At 38.5% G+C, this 14234-nt stretch overlaps 1 protein-coding gene across 1 annotated transcript in view; it reads left to right on the forward strand.

The window, feature by feature from the left end:
- The window catches only part of SLC16A10 (solute carrier family 16 member 10), a 141397-nt gene that overhangs the window by 114445 nt on the left and 12718 nt on the right, over nucleotides 1-14234 (forward strand). The window contains exon 4 of the mRNA XM_027854756.1: nucleotides 8243-8386. Coding sequence (XP_027710557.1) covers nucleotides 8243-8386 — 144 coding nt within the window. The remainder of the gene's footprint in view (nucleotides 1-8242; nucleotides 8387-14234) is intronic.

The raw sequence follows: 14234 nt of genomic DNA on the forward strand, positions 1-14234 counted from the left end.
CAGTGTTTTGGGAAAACTGGTAAATAATAGTGGAAGGGAAACTCTAGTTCTGGTTTTAGTGAACAGCCACTGTGTATCCTCACTCTCTGTTTGAATTGGGATCTTCAGAGCCAAGACCATGATTTCCCTAGATTGTCAATGAGAATGTAAGTGGGGCATGATCAGAAGTCTTAATGAATTAAAAATAGAATATTTCTGTAGCTTCCCCTCTATCTCTGTAGGATGTCCTTCTATCACAGAAGAAAATTAAATTGGTCTATTTTGATTGTGCTTTAGGGAAGCTTTTAAATATTTTTTGTGATTGCTCTGTAATCTGGTCTTATCTTAGAATCTAAGACTTAGATACTGGTGACTTTCCAGGATCATTATCACATCAATCATTTTCCTGCAAGATCAGATCTACTCTGAATCTCACAATTCCCTAGTACCATCCATTGATTAGCTCCAGTTTATCGTGTATATAGCTTTTTTGTACCTAGTTGTTTGTATTTTGTCTCCCCCGTTAGATTGTGAGCTCCTCAAGAGCAGAAACTGCCTTTTACCTTTCTTGTATCCTCAGCACTTAGCATTGTTAGGCACGTAGGAGGTGCCTAATATAAGCTTATTGACTGACTGCGTAGGCAGGGAAGTGTTCAGTAGTGAGAGTGCTTGAATCTATTTGTTGTTTTACAAAGATCATTAAATGAATAATTACAATGACTAGATATACACATGGTAGGTGCTTAAATGTTTATTGAGTTGAATGTGTTAATAGGTTTCTATTTGTTCAGTTTTTATTTTGTTTGTATGACATGCATCTCAGTGGGAGAAAGCCGGATGAAAAAAGGACATGGTCAGGAGAGCAAGGTAGCATTAAATCTCGGGTAGAGCAAAACTTAACTTTCTTGGTGCCACTAACTTCAGCTGTTTCTCAGGCACCATTGTCCAGAGTCCCAGGGTTCTGCATTCTAAAGAGGCTCATGTCCCATATATTCCTTAAGTCACTCAAGAAAAAGAAAAAGTAAGAAACTGTTTCCAGGTGCCTAGTACACTGAAGTGCTTCATTTAAATAAATAAGCGTATGTTCTTTGTTGAGGGCAACAATCAGTTTGCATTTAAACATAATTTGTTTGGTAATCCATCGTGTTCTCTTAAGGTAGGAATTTACCTATAAAATGGATCACCACTGGAAGATACTTTCCAAAGTTTATGAAGTAGAGCAGGTGAAAAATCAACCACTAATAGAGGATAATTATTTTTTAAATAGCAATTTGGCAGCCAGGTGCTCCTAGTCACATCAGAGGAATGAATGGCAATTCATTCTGTTGCCAACACTGAAGAATGTCTATTAAAAACTTAAGAGAATACGAACTGTGACTGCTCCCAGAGGTGGATTAACACACTGAATGGAGTTAGGATTCAAATTCCCAATAAATTCTCTGAGTACATAAAATTACATCCCATATTCCCTGCTTTCGGTTTTTAGGGTTTGGGTGTAGCCCATTCCATCCATGCCCATGTCCTCTGAAATGGTAACTAAATCTATTATTCAGTGGAAATAGCTCAATCCTGGGCACCAGTGGTGGCAGCTGCCACACCTCTTCTGCTCTAGATTTTAGCTTAAATGCATTTTACACAAGAATTATTCAAAATATATTTGGATTAAACTAATTTGCTGCGTATCATGGTAGCACAAACCATGACACAGTCAACATACTGATATAAATAATTTATCCTACTCCTTTCTACTGCCACTGGCCCTTCTTTTCTGTATCTGATTTCACTGTGACCAACTCCAGTATTTGCTGTACAACTAGACATTCAACCTATACCTGCTGCTGCTGCTAGTCTCCAATCTCCCATATTGTGCTGCAATGGAAAAAGCACTAGACTTGGAAATCAGAAAATGCTGATTCAAATCTAGCTCTGGTACTTACCATGTGACCCTTGGACAAGCCACTTAGCCTTTTAGGACCTCAGTTTCCTTATCTGCAAAATAAGGGGTTTGAACTAGATGATCACTAAGGTTGCTTCTATCTCTAATTTGTACTTTTGTAATCTTCTGGACATGATTCTCTCCAGATAATGTTTTCCCTTCCTTATCCGTCAAGCTGCTTATTAGGCCATGACACACCTTTTGCTGATTCCCAACTTGCCTTTATTTTCTGTTAACAAACTAATGACATTGCTCTTTGTGTGCCCTATCAGGCCCTATGTGACTAATGGGCAATTGTAATTTCCTAGAGCGTTTATTAACTACTTACTATGTGACTAAAGATACAAATACAATAAGACTAGCCTTAGTCTCAGGGAGCTTTAATTCTAAGGAGAAGACAAAGGGAGAGAAAAGAGAAGTTGCCAAGTTGCAGGTTAGAAAATGACTGGGGAGTTTATTTAATGCCTTTGGGTAAGCTGTAGGATGGTGGCTAACATATCCTGAACAGCAAGACAGGAAAAAGAGGGATGAGTAAGAAATGGTCCCCGCCTTCAATAAGCTTATGATTTAGCTATGGAGAAAATATACCAGCACAGAAATTTAAGTCACAATGTAATGTAAGTTACAGTTGCCACCAAAGAAGGATACCATAAGTCATTAAATGATTAGTTGCCAAACAAATGATAACAGAAATTAAAGTGAGAGATCATTGGGGAAAAAGTAGTCAGGGAGAACTTAGGGGAGGTAGAAGCTAGTCTGAAGGGGTGCTTATAAAAACATAGATGAGTAAGGGAGAAGGTTTCAAAACCACGGAGGCTGGAAAGCACAAGCATGTTTAAGGGCCAATAAGTAAATCAATATGGCTGGAGACTAGGGAAATACACAGGGTAGAAAGGTAGGTTAGGGATAGATAGCTTAGGAATTTGTACTTTCTTCTGCAGGAGAAAAGAGCAATCCATTGATTGTTGATGGGCAGGAGGAGTGATAATCATGATCAAAGTGGTTTTTTATTCATATATAAATACATTCCTCCCAAAAGTTTATTGATTTGTTAACAGAAAGGAGGAAGGCATTCTCTTTAACTCCAGCAGTCTGGTACTAACATCTGACCAGAATTTTGTTGCATCTTCATGTTGAATTAGTTTCATTGCTATAATCATTTTGTTTATTCTTTCAATTTTGTCAAAATGTTATTTTTGGAATATTGATCCCAGTGGCATTGTGAGTCATCAGTGGAAAAGGGGAAGGGACAGAAAGATCAGTCATTGCAACAGTTCAGGCATGACTAGTTAAGGAGTTGATGTGGTGGTAGTATGAATGGAAAGAGACACTGCCACCAGTACTGGGAATGGAAAGAGACAGATGTAAAAGATTTTGGAGTGGATGTAGTGTTGCTGCATGCTTGTAATCCCTACTACTGGGGGAGGTTGTAACTAGTGAGTTCTGAAGTTCTGAGTTTCAGTAGGGCTAAAGCAGTCATTTAAGTATCTGCACTAAATTTGGCACAAATACAATGAGCCCCTAGGAGTGGAGGGGCCCCAGTCTTTCTAAGGAGGGGTGAACCAGTCCAGGTCAGAAAAGTAGAGCCGGTAAAAGCTTTGGTATAATATCAGTATTAGGATTAAGCCCAGGAGTGGCTGGTGCATTTCCAGCCTGGGTGAGTTAGGAAGAGAGAGAGAGACAGACAGACAGAGAGACAGAGAGAATATGAGACCATGTGTGCAGAGTGACTGATTGGATGTGGAAGTTGGAGATGAAGGACAGGAAGAAGACAAAGATGTCTCAAAAATAGCAGCAGGAAAACCAGGTGGTGATGTTCAATGGGCAACTAGAAACATAAATATGGAGATCAGGAGAGAGGGGTAAGCTTTATGTTTGGTTTTAGATGTGTTGCCTGAGGGGACAGTAAGACAGTCATGAAGAGGTGAAGAATTCCAGGACCTAGAAGAGATATCATCCTGCGCTGCTTCTGCTGCCATATGGAACCGTGGCATTCTTAATCATCTAGGTCACTGAGCCAGAGGGGAAATATGTTCTGTGGACAGCCAGAGTATGAGGCCAAAGACTTGCTGTGGTGAAACAGTGAGTCTAATTGTTTGAAACAACAGTTTATTGGTGATCACACAATCACACAATACTTTAATGATTTCAGAAGTGATTAGGGCCAGAAAGCAGGAATATAAACATCTTCCTTGTTGCTAGTCGTTTGAGAGCTAGTAAAATAATAATATCTCACATTTATGTAGTTTGTTGAGGCTTATAAAGCACAACTATGGTGGTGGACAGTCTAAATATTGTTGTACCCCCATTACTAATAAGAAAATTGAAGCTCAAGCAGTTAGTTTGTATCAGAGATAGGATTCAAACCCAGGTCTATTTCCATGGCCAACATTTCCACAGCATTGTACTGCACCATTGTTAGTTTTGGAGAAAATAGTTGTAGGTAGAAAATAAATTCAGAAAAGATGACCAGTTTTTTCATCAGAGGTCAACACTTATCGTATCATTGTTGTCGTGAAGGTGCATCATGGTAGTAATTAAGCAGGAAATTGAGAAAAATCACCTTTTCACTTATTAGTTGTATTACCTTGGGGCAAGTCACTTAACTTCCCTTGGCTTATTCATCTGTATGATGGGTATGAGAATCCTTGAATTTAGGGGTATTGCAAGGATAAAATGAAATAATATATTTAAAGTACTTCCCAAATCCATAGAGCACTGTATAAATATCAAATATTATATTATTCACTACTATGACCAGGAAACTGGAGGGTGCTTTTGGGTTAGCAATTACTGACCAAGAACAGCCTTTCCATAGTGTTAATGAATAGTGGATACAAACAATGAAATATTTTTCACACAATTTAATTGTTGTTTTAATAGTATACAATTACTATCCCAAATACAAATACAATCCTAAATACAAGATCAGGAAAGTTAGCTAAAGGCTTGATGCCTAATACAAATGGTGGAAAATGTACCAGATCACACCCTGATTTAATTCAACCCATCTAGGCCTAACTAAGACTAAGGATGGTTTCCAAAGGTTTTTGACTCTGTCAAGTGAAATACTCAGTAGGGTATTAAGTTTTAGAAACCCATGTTATATAAAAGGTTTGCAAAATGATTTCCTTTTTGTTGAGCAGTTTAGAAGATTGTATTGTTTTGGAAAATACCTAGCAAAGCATAGTAATAACTTACATTTGTGTGACACTTCAAGGTCTGTGAAGGGCTTAGATCATGCATTTCTAGTTCCATAAAAGACAATTATTTTTTTTTCTTTATCCAAGCAACCAGAAAGGCATTTTTTCTAATTCTACCCAAGAAATGGATTCCAAAGATGTAAAGTAGTACAGATTAAATGATTAATCCCACAGGTAGGAAGATTACGGGAGAAGGGAGCTTTCTACCCTAGAATTCAGCTCACTGACTTCAGGATACATGGGTGTTTTAGTCCTTCACAGAGTAGGCCCAAGTACCCAAGATGCTGTTACAGTCGAGCAAGGTTTCTGTGAGGTCCTAGGAAGTGAGCTTATCATCATCATCATTAACAATTATATTGGGGAAAAGTAGAGTCTCAGAGATGGTTAGGAGCTACTTCTTGTTTAAGACTTTTTTCACTTTTATTTTGAATTGATCTTTTCCCTATATATCCTAAATTTCCTCCTGTAGTCTTTCTTTCACCTTTCCCATACAGCCATCTCATATAACAAAGAATTTTTTTAAAAAGAGGAAAAGGAAACCCCCCCCCAGCAAAACCAACCAATACATAGAAAAAAATTTGACAATATGCAGTGTACCATGCCTGTGAACCACCCCCACCCCGCCCCAACCTCTGCAAAATGGTGGAAAGGGGTGTCTTCTCTCCTTTGCGACCAAACTTGAGCTTTGTAATTTTGTAGCATTAACCTAGGAGATATATTTCTACTAATGAGTTGGATAAAGGCATCCTTATAAAATTGGCAGATGACACAAAAGAAGGATGGATGGCTAAAATGGCTAAATCTAATAAGATGTAATTCAGTAGGGTTAAATAGAAAGTCTTAACCTTAAATTAAATACCAGATGGGAGAAGCCTTGCTGGAGAGCCATTCAATGTCGTGTTTTTAGTGGATTGAAAGCTTAGTGGATTTAGTGACTCAACAGTGGGACATGGCAGCCAAAAAAGCTAATAGTAGACTGCACTAAGAGAGGAAAAAGAGTCAAGCATCAGGTCACCTGAACATGTGGTCATACCTCCTGTCTATTATGTTCAGCTCTGGGTATTGGTAATCTGGAGAACATCTAAAGGAAAGCAGCCAGAATGGTGAAAAGGCTTGAGATTGTACTACAGGGGGAAATGATGGAAGGAACTGCCAACGTCTGCTGATTTCACCTTTAAAGCATCTCTGGAATTTACCTCCTTTTTTCTCTCTGATACCACCAACACTGTGGTGCAGGCCTTATCTCCTCATGCCTAGACTACTGCAATAGCCTGCTGATGAGTCTGCCTGCCATAAGGTTTTCCCCACTCCAGTCCATCCTCCATCCATCCACTACAGATCCAAACATGTCATTCCTCTACTGAGTAAACTCCTGTGACTCCCATTGCCTCTAGGATTAAATACAAAATCCATTGCTTGGTATTCAAAAAAACCTAACCCCACCCTACCTTTCTAGTGTTCTTACTCCCTTATCACATATTCTTCAATCCAGTGACTCTGGACTGGATGTTCTAAGAACAAGATGCTCCATATTTTGGCTCAGGGCATTCTCGCTGACTGTCTCCAGTGGAAGCATTTTCCCTCTTCATCTCTACCTGTTGGCTTTCATGGCTTCAAGTTTCAACTAAAATCCCATTTTCTACAGGAAGCCTTTTCTAATGCCTCTTAATTCCAGTGCCTTCCTTCTGTTAATTATTTCCTACTTATCTTGTATCTAGTTTGCTTTGTATCTATTTGTTTGCATGTTGTCTACCCCATTCCAATGTAAGTTCCTTGAGGGCAGGGATTCTCTTTTGCCTCTTTTTGTATCCCCAGGGTTTGGCACAGTGCCTGGCACCTAACAGGCACTTAATAGTGTTTATTGATTAATAATTAGCTTAGAGAGAAGAGATTTAGTGAGGTGCATGATAATTGTCTTCAAGTATTTGAAGGGTTATATTGGAAGAAGGAATAGATTTGTTCTGTGTGGCCCTAGTAGGCAGAATGATGAGCAATGGTTGGATAATTTTAGGCATGATTTAAGGGAAAGCTTTTAAATAATTTTTTCTAGTAAGCTAGGAATTGATTGATTTTTGCCCTTGAATCCCTAGAGCCTAGCATAGTGTATTGCACATAGCAGGCACTTAAATTCTTGCACTGAATCCAAAAATAGAATGGGTGGCCACAGGAGACAGTGGGTTCCTTAATTTTCTTTTCCCTTTCCTTGCTAGAAGTGTGGTGGCTATTCATGGCCCTATCCCACTAATAATTAGCATAAGAGCTTTGATCTGCTTAAGTTCTGCCTGGACCAGTTTGTCCCTTTTTAGGCAACCTGGTGGCCCTTAGGGTCCACCATATTAATTCTGGACTTAGTGCAAATACCTGATTGGCATAGATCAGTACAGCTCGGAAACTCCCAAGCTCAAGAGATTCCCCCATCTCACCCTCCTTGGTATCAGGAATTCTAGGCATGGGACACTACACACAGTCTCTCTGGGGGCTTTTAAGCAAAAGCTGGGTGACCGCTTATTAGGTGTAATATGGAAGAGCTTCTTATTCCAGCATACCTTGGACTAGGGTATCCCTAAGGTCCCTTCCAATTCTAAGGTTCTGTGAGACTGAGAGTGAGTTAGATCTTCTTGAGTCATAGTTTGGGAGGGAATTCTTGAGGCTTGCTGCTGCTTCTTTCAACTTTTGGTATCGTATAGGTTAGGTTATCTTTCATGTGTATGTTTGTGGAAAAACCCATACAGAGTAATAACAGTTAACATTTATATAGCACTTACTTTATGCCAGGCACTATACTAGGCACCTTACAATTATTATCTCATTTGATATTCACAACAACCCTGGGTTGGCTCCATTTTACAGATAGGGAAACTGAGGCAAATAGACGTTAATTGACTTGCCTAGGGTCACACAACTAGGAAGTGTCTGAAGTCAGATTTGAACTCAGGTTTTCCCAACTCCAGGCTTTGCCTTCTCTCTACTGTGCCACTGTGGAAATAATTGAATTTGAAGGAGTGAGTATAACACTCTGAACATACAATGTGAACGAATAATATGTGCAATGCCATACCCATGGAGGATTTCCTGAGTATATTAACTGGTGTTTGGTTTTTTTTCTCTTTTTTTAAACCTATAGATGAACCATATAAAAGAAAGATTTGCAGAAGAATCAAATAAAGAAGTAGTCCTAATGTGCATTGGGATCACTTCAGGAGTCGGACGACTGCTCTTTGGCAGAATTGCAGACTTTGTGCCTGGTGTTAAAAAAGTTTACTTACAGGTATCTTATTTTTCTGTTACTCATAATAGCAAAATTGTCCTGTTTGGCTAATATTTAATGAAATGCCATTTTGTCTTTATATCACAATTAAAATATTATTTTTCAGAACTTAAAATTCTCTAAATATTGGAGATAGCTTACAGAAACAGTTTTTTTTTTAAAACGTATAGTTTAGAAGTTAGAGATCAAACAACAGTCTCCTTTTCTCCAAGCTAAGAACACTTCAGACACAAAATGCTTTCTTTGCTTGATGATTTTTCAAGGAAGGGTAATTTATTTGGCCTAATTCTTGTTATCATGTGTGGATCCTGTGCTTTTTTGCCTTGGGAGATTTCCATGTGGTCTTGTAAGCTGCCTCCAGTAGTGTTACCAGTCAGTTAAGAACTCCTGGGAAGTAAATGGCCAGTTCTTGGCTCACTACTGATGTCTGTTCCATGGAAATTCACCTGAATTAATTCAGTTTGGTGAATATTCCCTTGAAAGCACAGGGCCTTGCACATAGTATTTACTTGGCACATATTTGTTTTACTGAATTAATTTGATTCTTGAATCATAAAAGTCCCTGTTACTCCAGTATGAAGCAGCTTCACAGAGCCAGAAAGGCTGGACTTGAGTCCCAGTCTCCCTGCCCTGCCTGCTTATTACTTGTGTAATAATGGACAAGTTACTTAGGCTTCATAGTTCTCAGTTTTCCTTGATGTCTGACCTTTATAATAGTTAATAAGAGCATTTCTATAGAGGTTTAAGGTTTTTGCTAAGTGTTTTACATATGAGATCTCATTTGATCCTCATAACAACTCTGGGAGGTTACATATGATGAAACTGAGGCTAAAAGAGAGTGAGTGATTTATCCAGGTGTCTGAGGTAGGATTTGAATTCAGGTTTTCCCTGACTTCCTAACTTTATTGTAATACAAAGTTCAAAAGATACAGTACTCATTTGTAAACTTTAAAGTTCTATTATTATTCATTTGAAATAAATATTTCCTCCACAAACTTTTTTGCTGTTTGTTAGGAACAGATTTTCAGCTATTAGCACCTACACTTATATTTTAGTTACTTAACCAAAGATGACAGACAGAAAGCTCTGAAACAAGTCATGTCTCTGAATACCAAGGGAGACCTCTAATGGCCATTTGTAGTAGTGCATGCATTCTGTATGTGGATGGTTACCTGACTTTCTTTCCCAGTGAAAGAATTGTAGACATTCTGAGGACTTAGAATGTCTTTTTAACTAACTTACAATATACTTTAGGTTTTTAAAAATTAAATTTTATTTCTTTAAATTAACAAAACACTAGCTTTTTATGATATATTTACACAGTGTTGATGATACATTATTTTAAAATTTTGTATTTTTTTAATATTTTATCTTTATATCACCTTCATTTTTGAATATGTGTCTCAACTCTATCATCCCAAGGGAGATATCCCTGGTAACAAAGAATAAAGAAAGGGTGAGGGGGTGAGTGATTTGGCAAAACAAGTAGTACTGCACCTGTACCTGATAATATTTGCATTATTCCATAAACACAGTTCTCTGCCTTTGCAAAGAAGGGAGAGAAGTATATTTTCTCAATTCCTCTAAGTCAAGATTGCCCTTTGTAATTATGCCACACTCAATTTGATTATTTTGATCTGTTTTAATTTGCTTCTCTTTAATCATATTTACTGTTTCTGAATGTGTAGTAACAGTACATTACATTCATGTAGGCAAGGCACCAAGCAATAATGTATCACAATTTATTTAGCCATTCCTCTGTCAGTGGGCATCTACTTTGCTTCCAGTTCTTAGCTATAAGAAAAGGGGCTGCCATAAATAGTTTAGATATTTATATCAATATACACCTTTTTTCTGCCTTTGACCTTGGGTCATGAAGATCTTAGTGAATCTAGGGGCAGCTAGGTGGCACAGTAGATAGAGGGCTGGGCCTAGAGCCAAGGAGACCTGAGTTCAGATCTGACTTCAGATACTTATTAGTTCTGTGACCCTGGGCAAGGCAGTTAATTTCTGTTTACCTCAATTTCCACATCTGTAAAGTGGGAATAATAATAGCACCTACCTCTCAGGGTTGTTAGAGGAACAAATGATATAATAATTGTAAAGTGCTTACCCTAGTGCCTGGAACATAGTGTTTATATTATTATTATTATTATTATTATTAGCATTTTATTAGTCTTTATTAGAGCTTCCCACACTTGATCAGTATTTTGACAGTATATAGATAGAGAACTACTTGAGGGCTGGATGTTTAATTTTGGCTAAAATTATTACCCACAGCTTTATCTAACTTCTCTCACCAATATCTAGTGAGCTATCCATAAGATTTTTAAACTAGGTACTGAGCCAGGAACAGATTTCACATAAGCCAGTACATTTTTTTTTAAAAAGGCCATCTTCAACATGCCTAGATTTAAAACAGATATATCTATCTTATATTTACTGGTGGAAAAATTTCTTTTGGTGAAAATAGTTGTAAAGCAAATTATGTCAAAAAGTAGATATATTTGTCTTATGACCTTCAACATAGGGGCAGCTAGGTGGTGCAGTGGATAGAGTGCTGGGCCTGGAGTCAGGAAGACACATCTTCCTGAGTTCAAATTTGACCTCAGAGACTTACTAGCTGTGTGACCCTGGGCAAGTCACTTAACTCTGTTTGCTTCAGTTTCCTCATCTGCCTCTGCCAAGAATACCCTGAAGTGGGGTCATGTAGTATCAGACACGACTAAATATGATTGGATGTCATTTATTATGATTATCATTATGATAGGCTTGACATTCACAACGAATACCAATAGAGGTTGTACGGCTCACGGGGAAAGTACTGGGTTTGAAGTCAGAGGACCTGAGCTGGACTCTCAGCTCTGCAATTTATACCTTTGTAACTTTGGGCTCCTCTCTGGGCCTCATGTTCCTCTTCTGACAATGAGGGAGTCAGACTAGATGGCCCCTGAGGTTTCTTCCACTTTAAATATGATCTTGTTAAAAGAGGAAAGGATGGGAAGGGAATAAGCATTTATTTAGCACCGACTATATACATACTTCTATGTACCAAAGCACTGTGCTAAGTGCTTTTTACAAATATTATAAGTAGGTAATAAAATCAAATATAAGCTAAAATGTCCCCTAAAGGGCTTCAACACTTGTTGAGAATGATGTAGAGAGAATTCTTGTTTATCTAAAGGTTGGACTAGATGTGACTTCTGAGGACTCTTCCAATTCTAAGATTATTGAGATTTTTTGATTCTTTTGTGAAATCTTCAACTAAAACCTCAACATTGACATTTTTATTAGGTAGACTCTTACACATATTGGTTGTGTAATCTTGCACAAGTCACTAATGAAATGTCACATCTAGATCAGGAAAAAAGGGAGAAAGAAACATTAATTTTAACAAAATTGAAAATAAGCAAAAAATACTTTGCTTTGTGTTACTTTCCAAACTCATGTGTATGAACTTGTTTCATTCCTTTCATTATTTCTTTGTGTTTATACACATACAACTATCAGTTTTTATGCTGTTTTTCTAGTCATCACATTTTACATAAATATATTTGTCTTTCATATTGTTCTTTCTCATATTTAATAATAACAGTAGCTAACATTTATGTAGCACCTGCTATGTGCCAGGCACTGTGCTAAGCTATTGGTAGTGATTATCTCATTTGATCCTCACAACTATCCTGGGAGATAGGTGCTATTATTATATACATTTTACAGATGAGGAAATTGAGGTAAACAGAGGTTACATGACTTGTCTGGGGTCACAGAGCGAGTAAGTATCTGAGGCAAGATTTGAACTGAGCTCATCCTGACTCCAGGTTTGGAACTCTATCCACTGTAATATTCACCTATCTGTATATATTAAATTGTATTAATAATATTAATTAATATTTAATTGTAATCTTATTTTTTGTTTTAAATCTATAGTGCATATAGACTTAAACAGATGATATTCAATCTTCTCCACCACATAATCTCTCTTTGGTTTATTTTTCTCATACCAAGAACTTTTGGGAACCCCAGAATATAGCCACTGTCTAAGTCTTCAAAAATGTAAAGGAGTCAGGGCAGCTAGGTGGTGCAGTGGATAGAGCACTGGCCCTGAAGTCAGGAGGACCTGAGTTCAAAACAGGCCTCAGACCAAACACTTGACACTTAGTAGCTGTGTGACCCTGGGCAAGTCACTTAACCCCAACTGCCTAAAAAAAAATATAAAGGAGTCCACTTCTGTGTAAATATTCAAGATAACAATATCAAATCTGTTGCCAAGACCTATTTACCTTTGTAACATCTCTTTGCATGTACGCCCCCTTCTGTCCTGACAGTGTTGTTGAGTCGTTTCAGTTGGGTCTGACTCTTGTGACCCCATTCAGGGTTTTCTTGGCAAAGATACTGGAGTGGTTTGCCATGTCCTTCCCCACTCTCCTGACACTGCCACCACCCTACTGAAGGCTCTCATTACCTCATGCCTGGACTACTGCAATAGCCTGCTAGTCAGTCTTACCGCCACATGTCTCTCCCTGCTCCAGGCCATCCTCCACTCAACTGTCAAAGTGATCTTCCTGAAGTACTAGTCTGACCATAGCACCATCCTACTCAATAAACTCCAGTGGCTCCCTAGAACCTCCAGGATCAAACATATATCCTCTGGTATTCCCCTTTCCAATCTTCTTAAACCTTACTGGCCTCTTTGCTCTTCCTTACTCAAGAGAGTCTATCTGCTGATGGGCATTTTCAGTGGCTGTTCCCCATGCCTAAAAGGCTCTCTCTTCTCATCGTTGCCTCTTGGCTTCCAGCTCAAAGCCTACCTTTGAAAGGACGCCTTTCCTAATACCTCTTCATTCCAGTGTCTTGCATCTGTTGATTATTTCTAATTTATCCTGTATATAACTTATTTGTACATAGTTATTTGTATTTTGTCTCCTCCTTTAGATTGTGAAATCTTGGAGTGTAGGGACTACCTTTAACCTTTCTTTGTATCCCTAAAACTTAGCACAGTGCCTGTCACATAGTTGGTGGTTTTTTTGGGGGGTGGGGCTAGTAATTGGGTTAAGTGATTTGCCCAGGGTCACACAGCTAGTAAGTGTTAAGTGTCTGAGGCCGGATTTGAATTCAGGTCCTCCTGACTCCAGGACCAATGCTCTATCCACTGTGCCACTCAGCTGCCCCATAGTAGGTGTTTAATAAATGTTAATCAACTGATTGGTATTGGACAAACTTTATTTCACCCCACAGAAAAACAACATAAATGTTTGAGAGGCAGTATGCTGTGGTGGATAGAAAGCCAGTCACTGAGTCTGTTCAAGACCTGGGTTCAGGTCCTGCCTCTGACACATCCAGACTGTATGACCCATTGCAAATCTTTTCAACCTCTCTGTACTGCAGGTGACTCTCTCAAACTATACATTGAATACAGGTCCAGACCTGATTTTTGTTGTTGTGTTTTGTTTTTGGGACTGGGTGTCCCTAAGTTGCCTAGGCTGGAAAAGCAGCAACCATTCATGGTTATGGTCCCAAAATTGATTGGGAAACTTTAACCTGTTTCATTTTTTCTGACATGAGACTCTCTGCCCTTCCTTAGGTAGTGATACTGGTACCACAGTGAATGTGGATACCCAATCAAAGACATTAGCCCGACTGTAGCTCAGAACTTCCAGATTCAGATGATCCACTTGCCTCAGTCTCTCCAGCCACTGGGGTCTACAGGTGTGGACCTTACTACTCAACTTAAGACCAATTTGTTAATAATAAAAAAAGTTCTACCTTCCATGGCAAGGAACTATATAAGCCCAGAGCTTTATAGTACTACCCTGAAGGTGTAGTTCCCCTTTCCTTCTTCTCTTCC

The sequence above is a fragment of the Vombatus ursinus genome, unplaced genomic scaffold (genome assembly GCF_900497805.2).
Source record: "Vombatus ursinus unplaced genomic scaffold, bare-nosed wombat genome assembly UNPS02000582.1, whole genome shotgun sequence".
NCBI lineage: Eukaryota > Metazoa > Chordata > Mammalia > Diprotodontia > Vombatidae > Vombatus > Vombatus ursinus.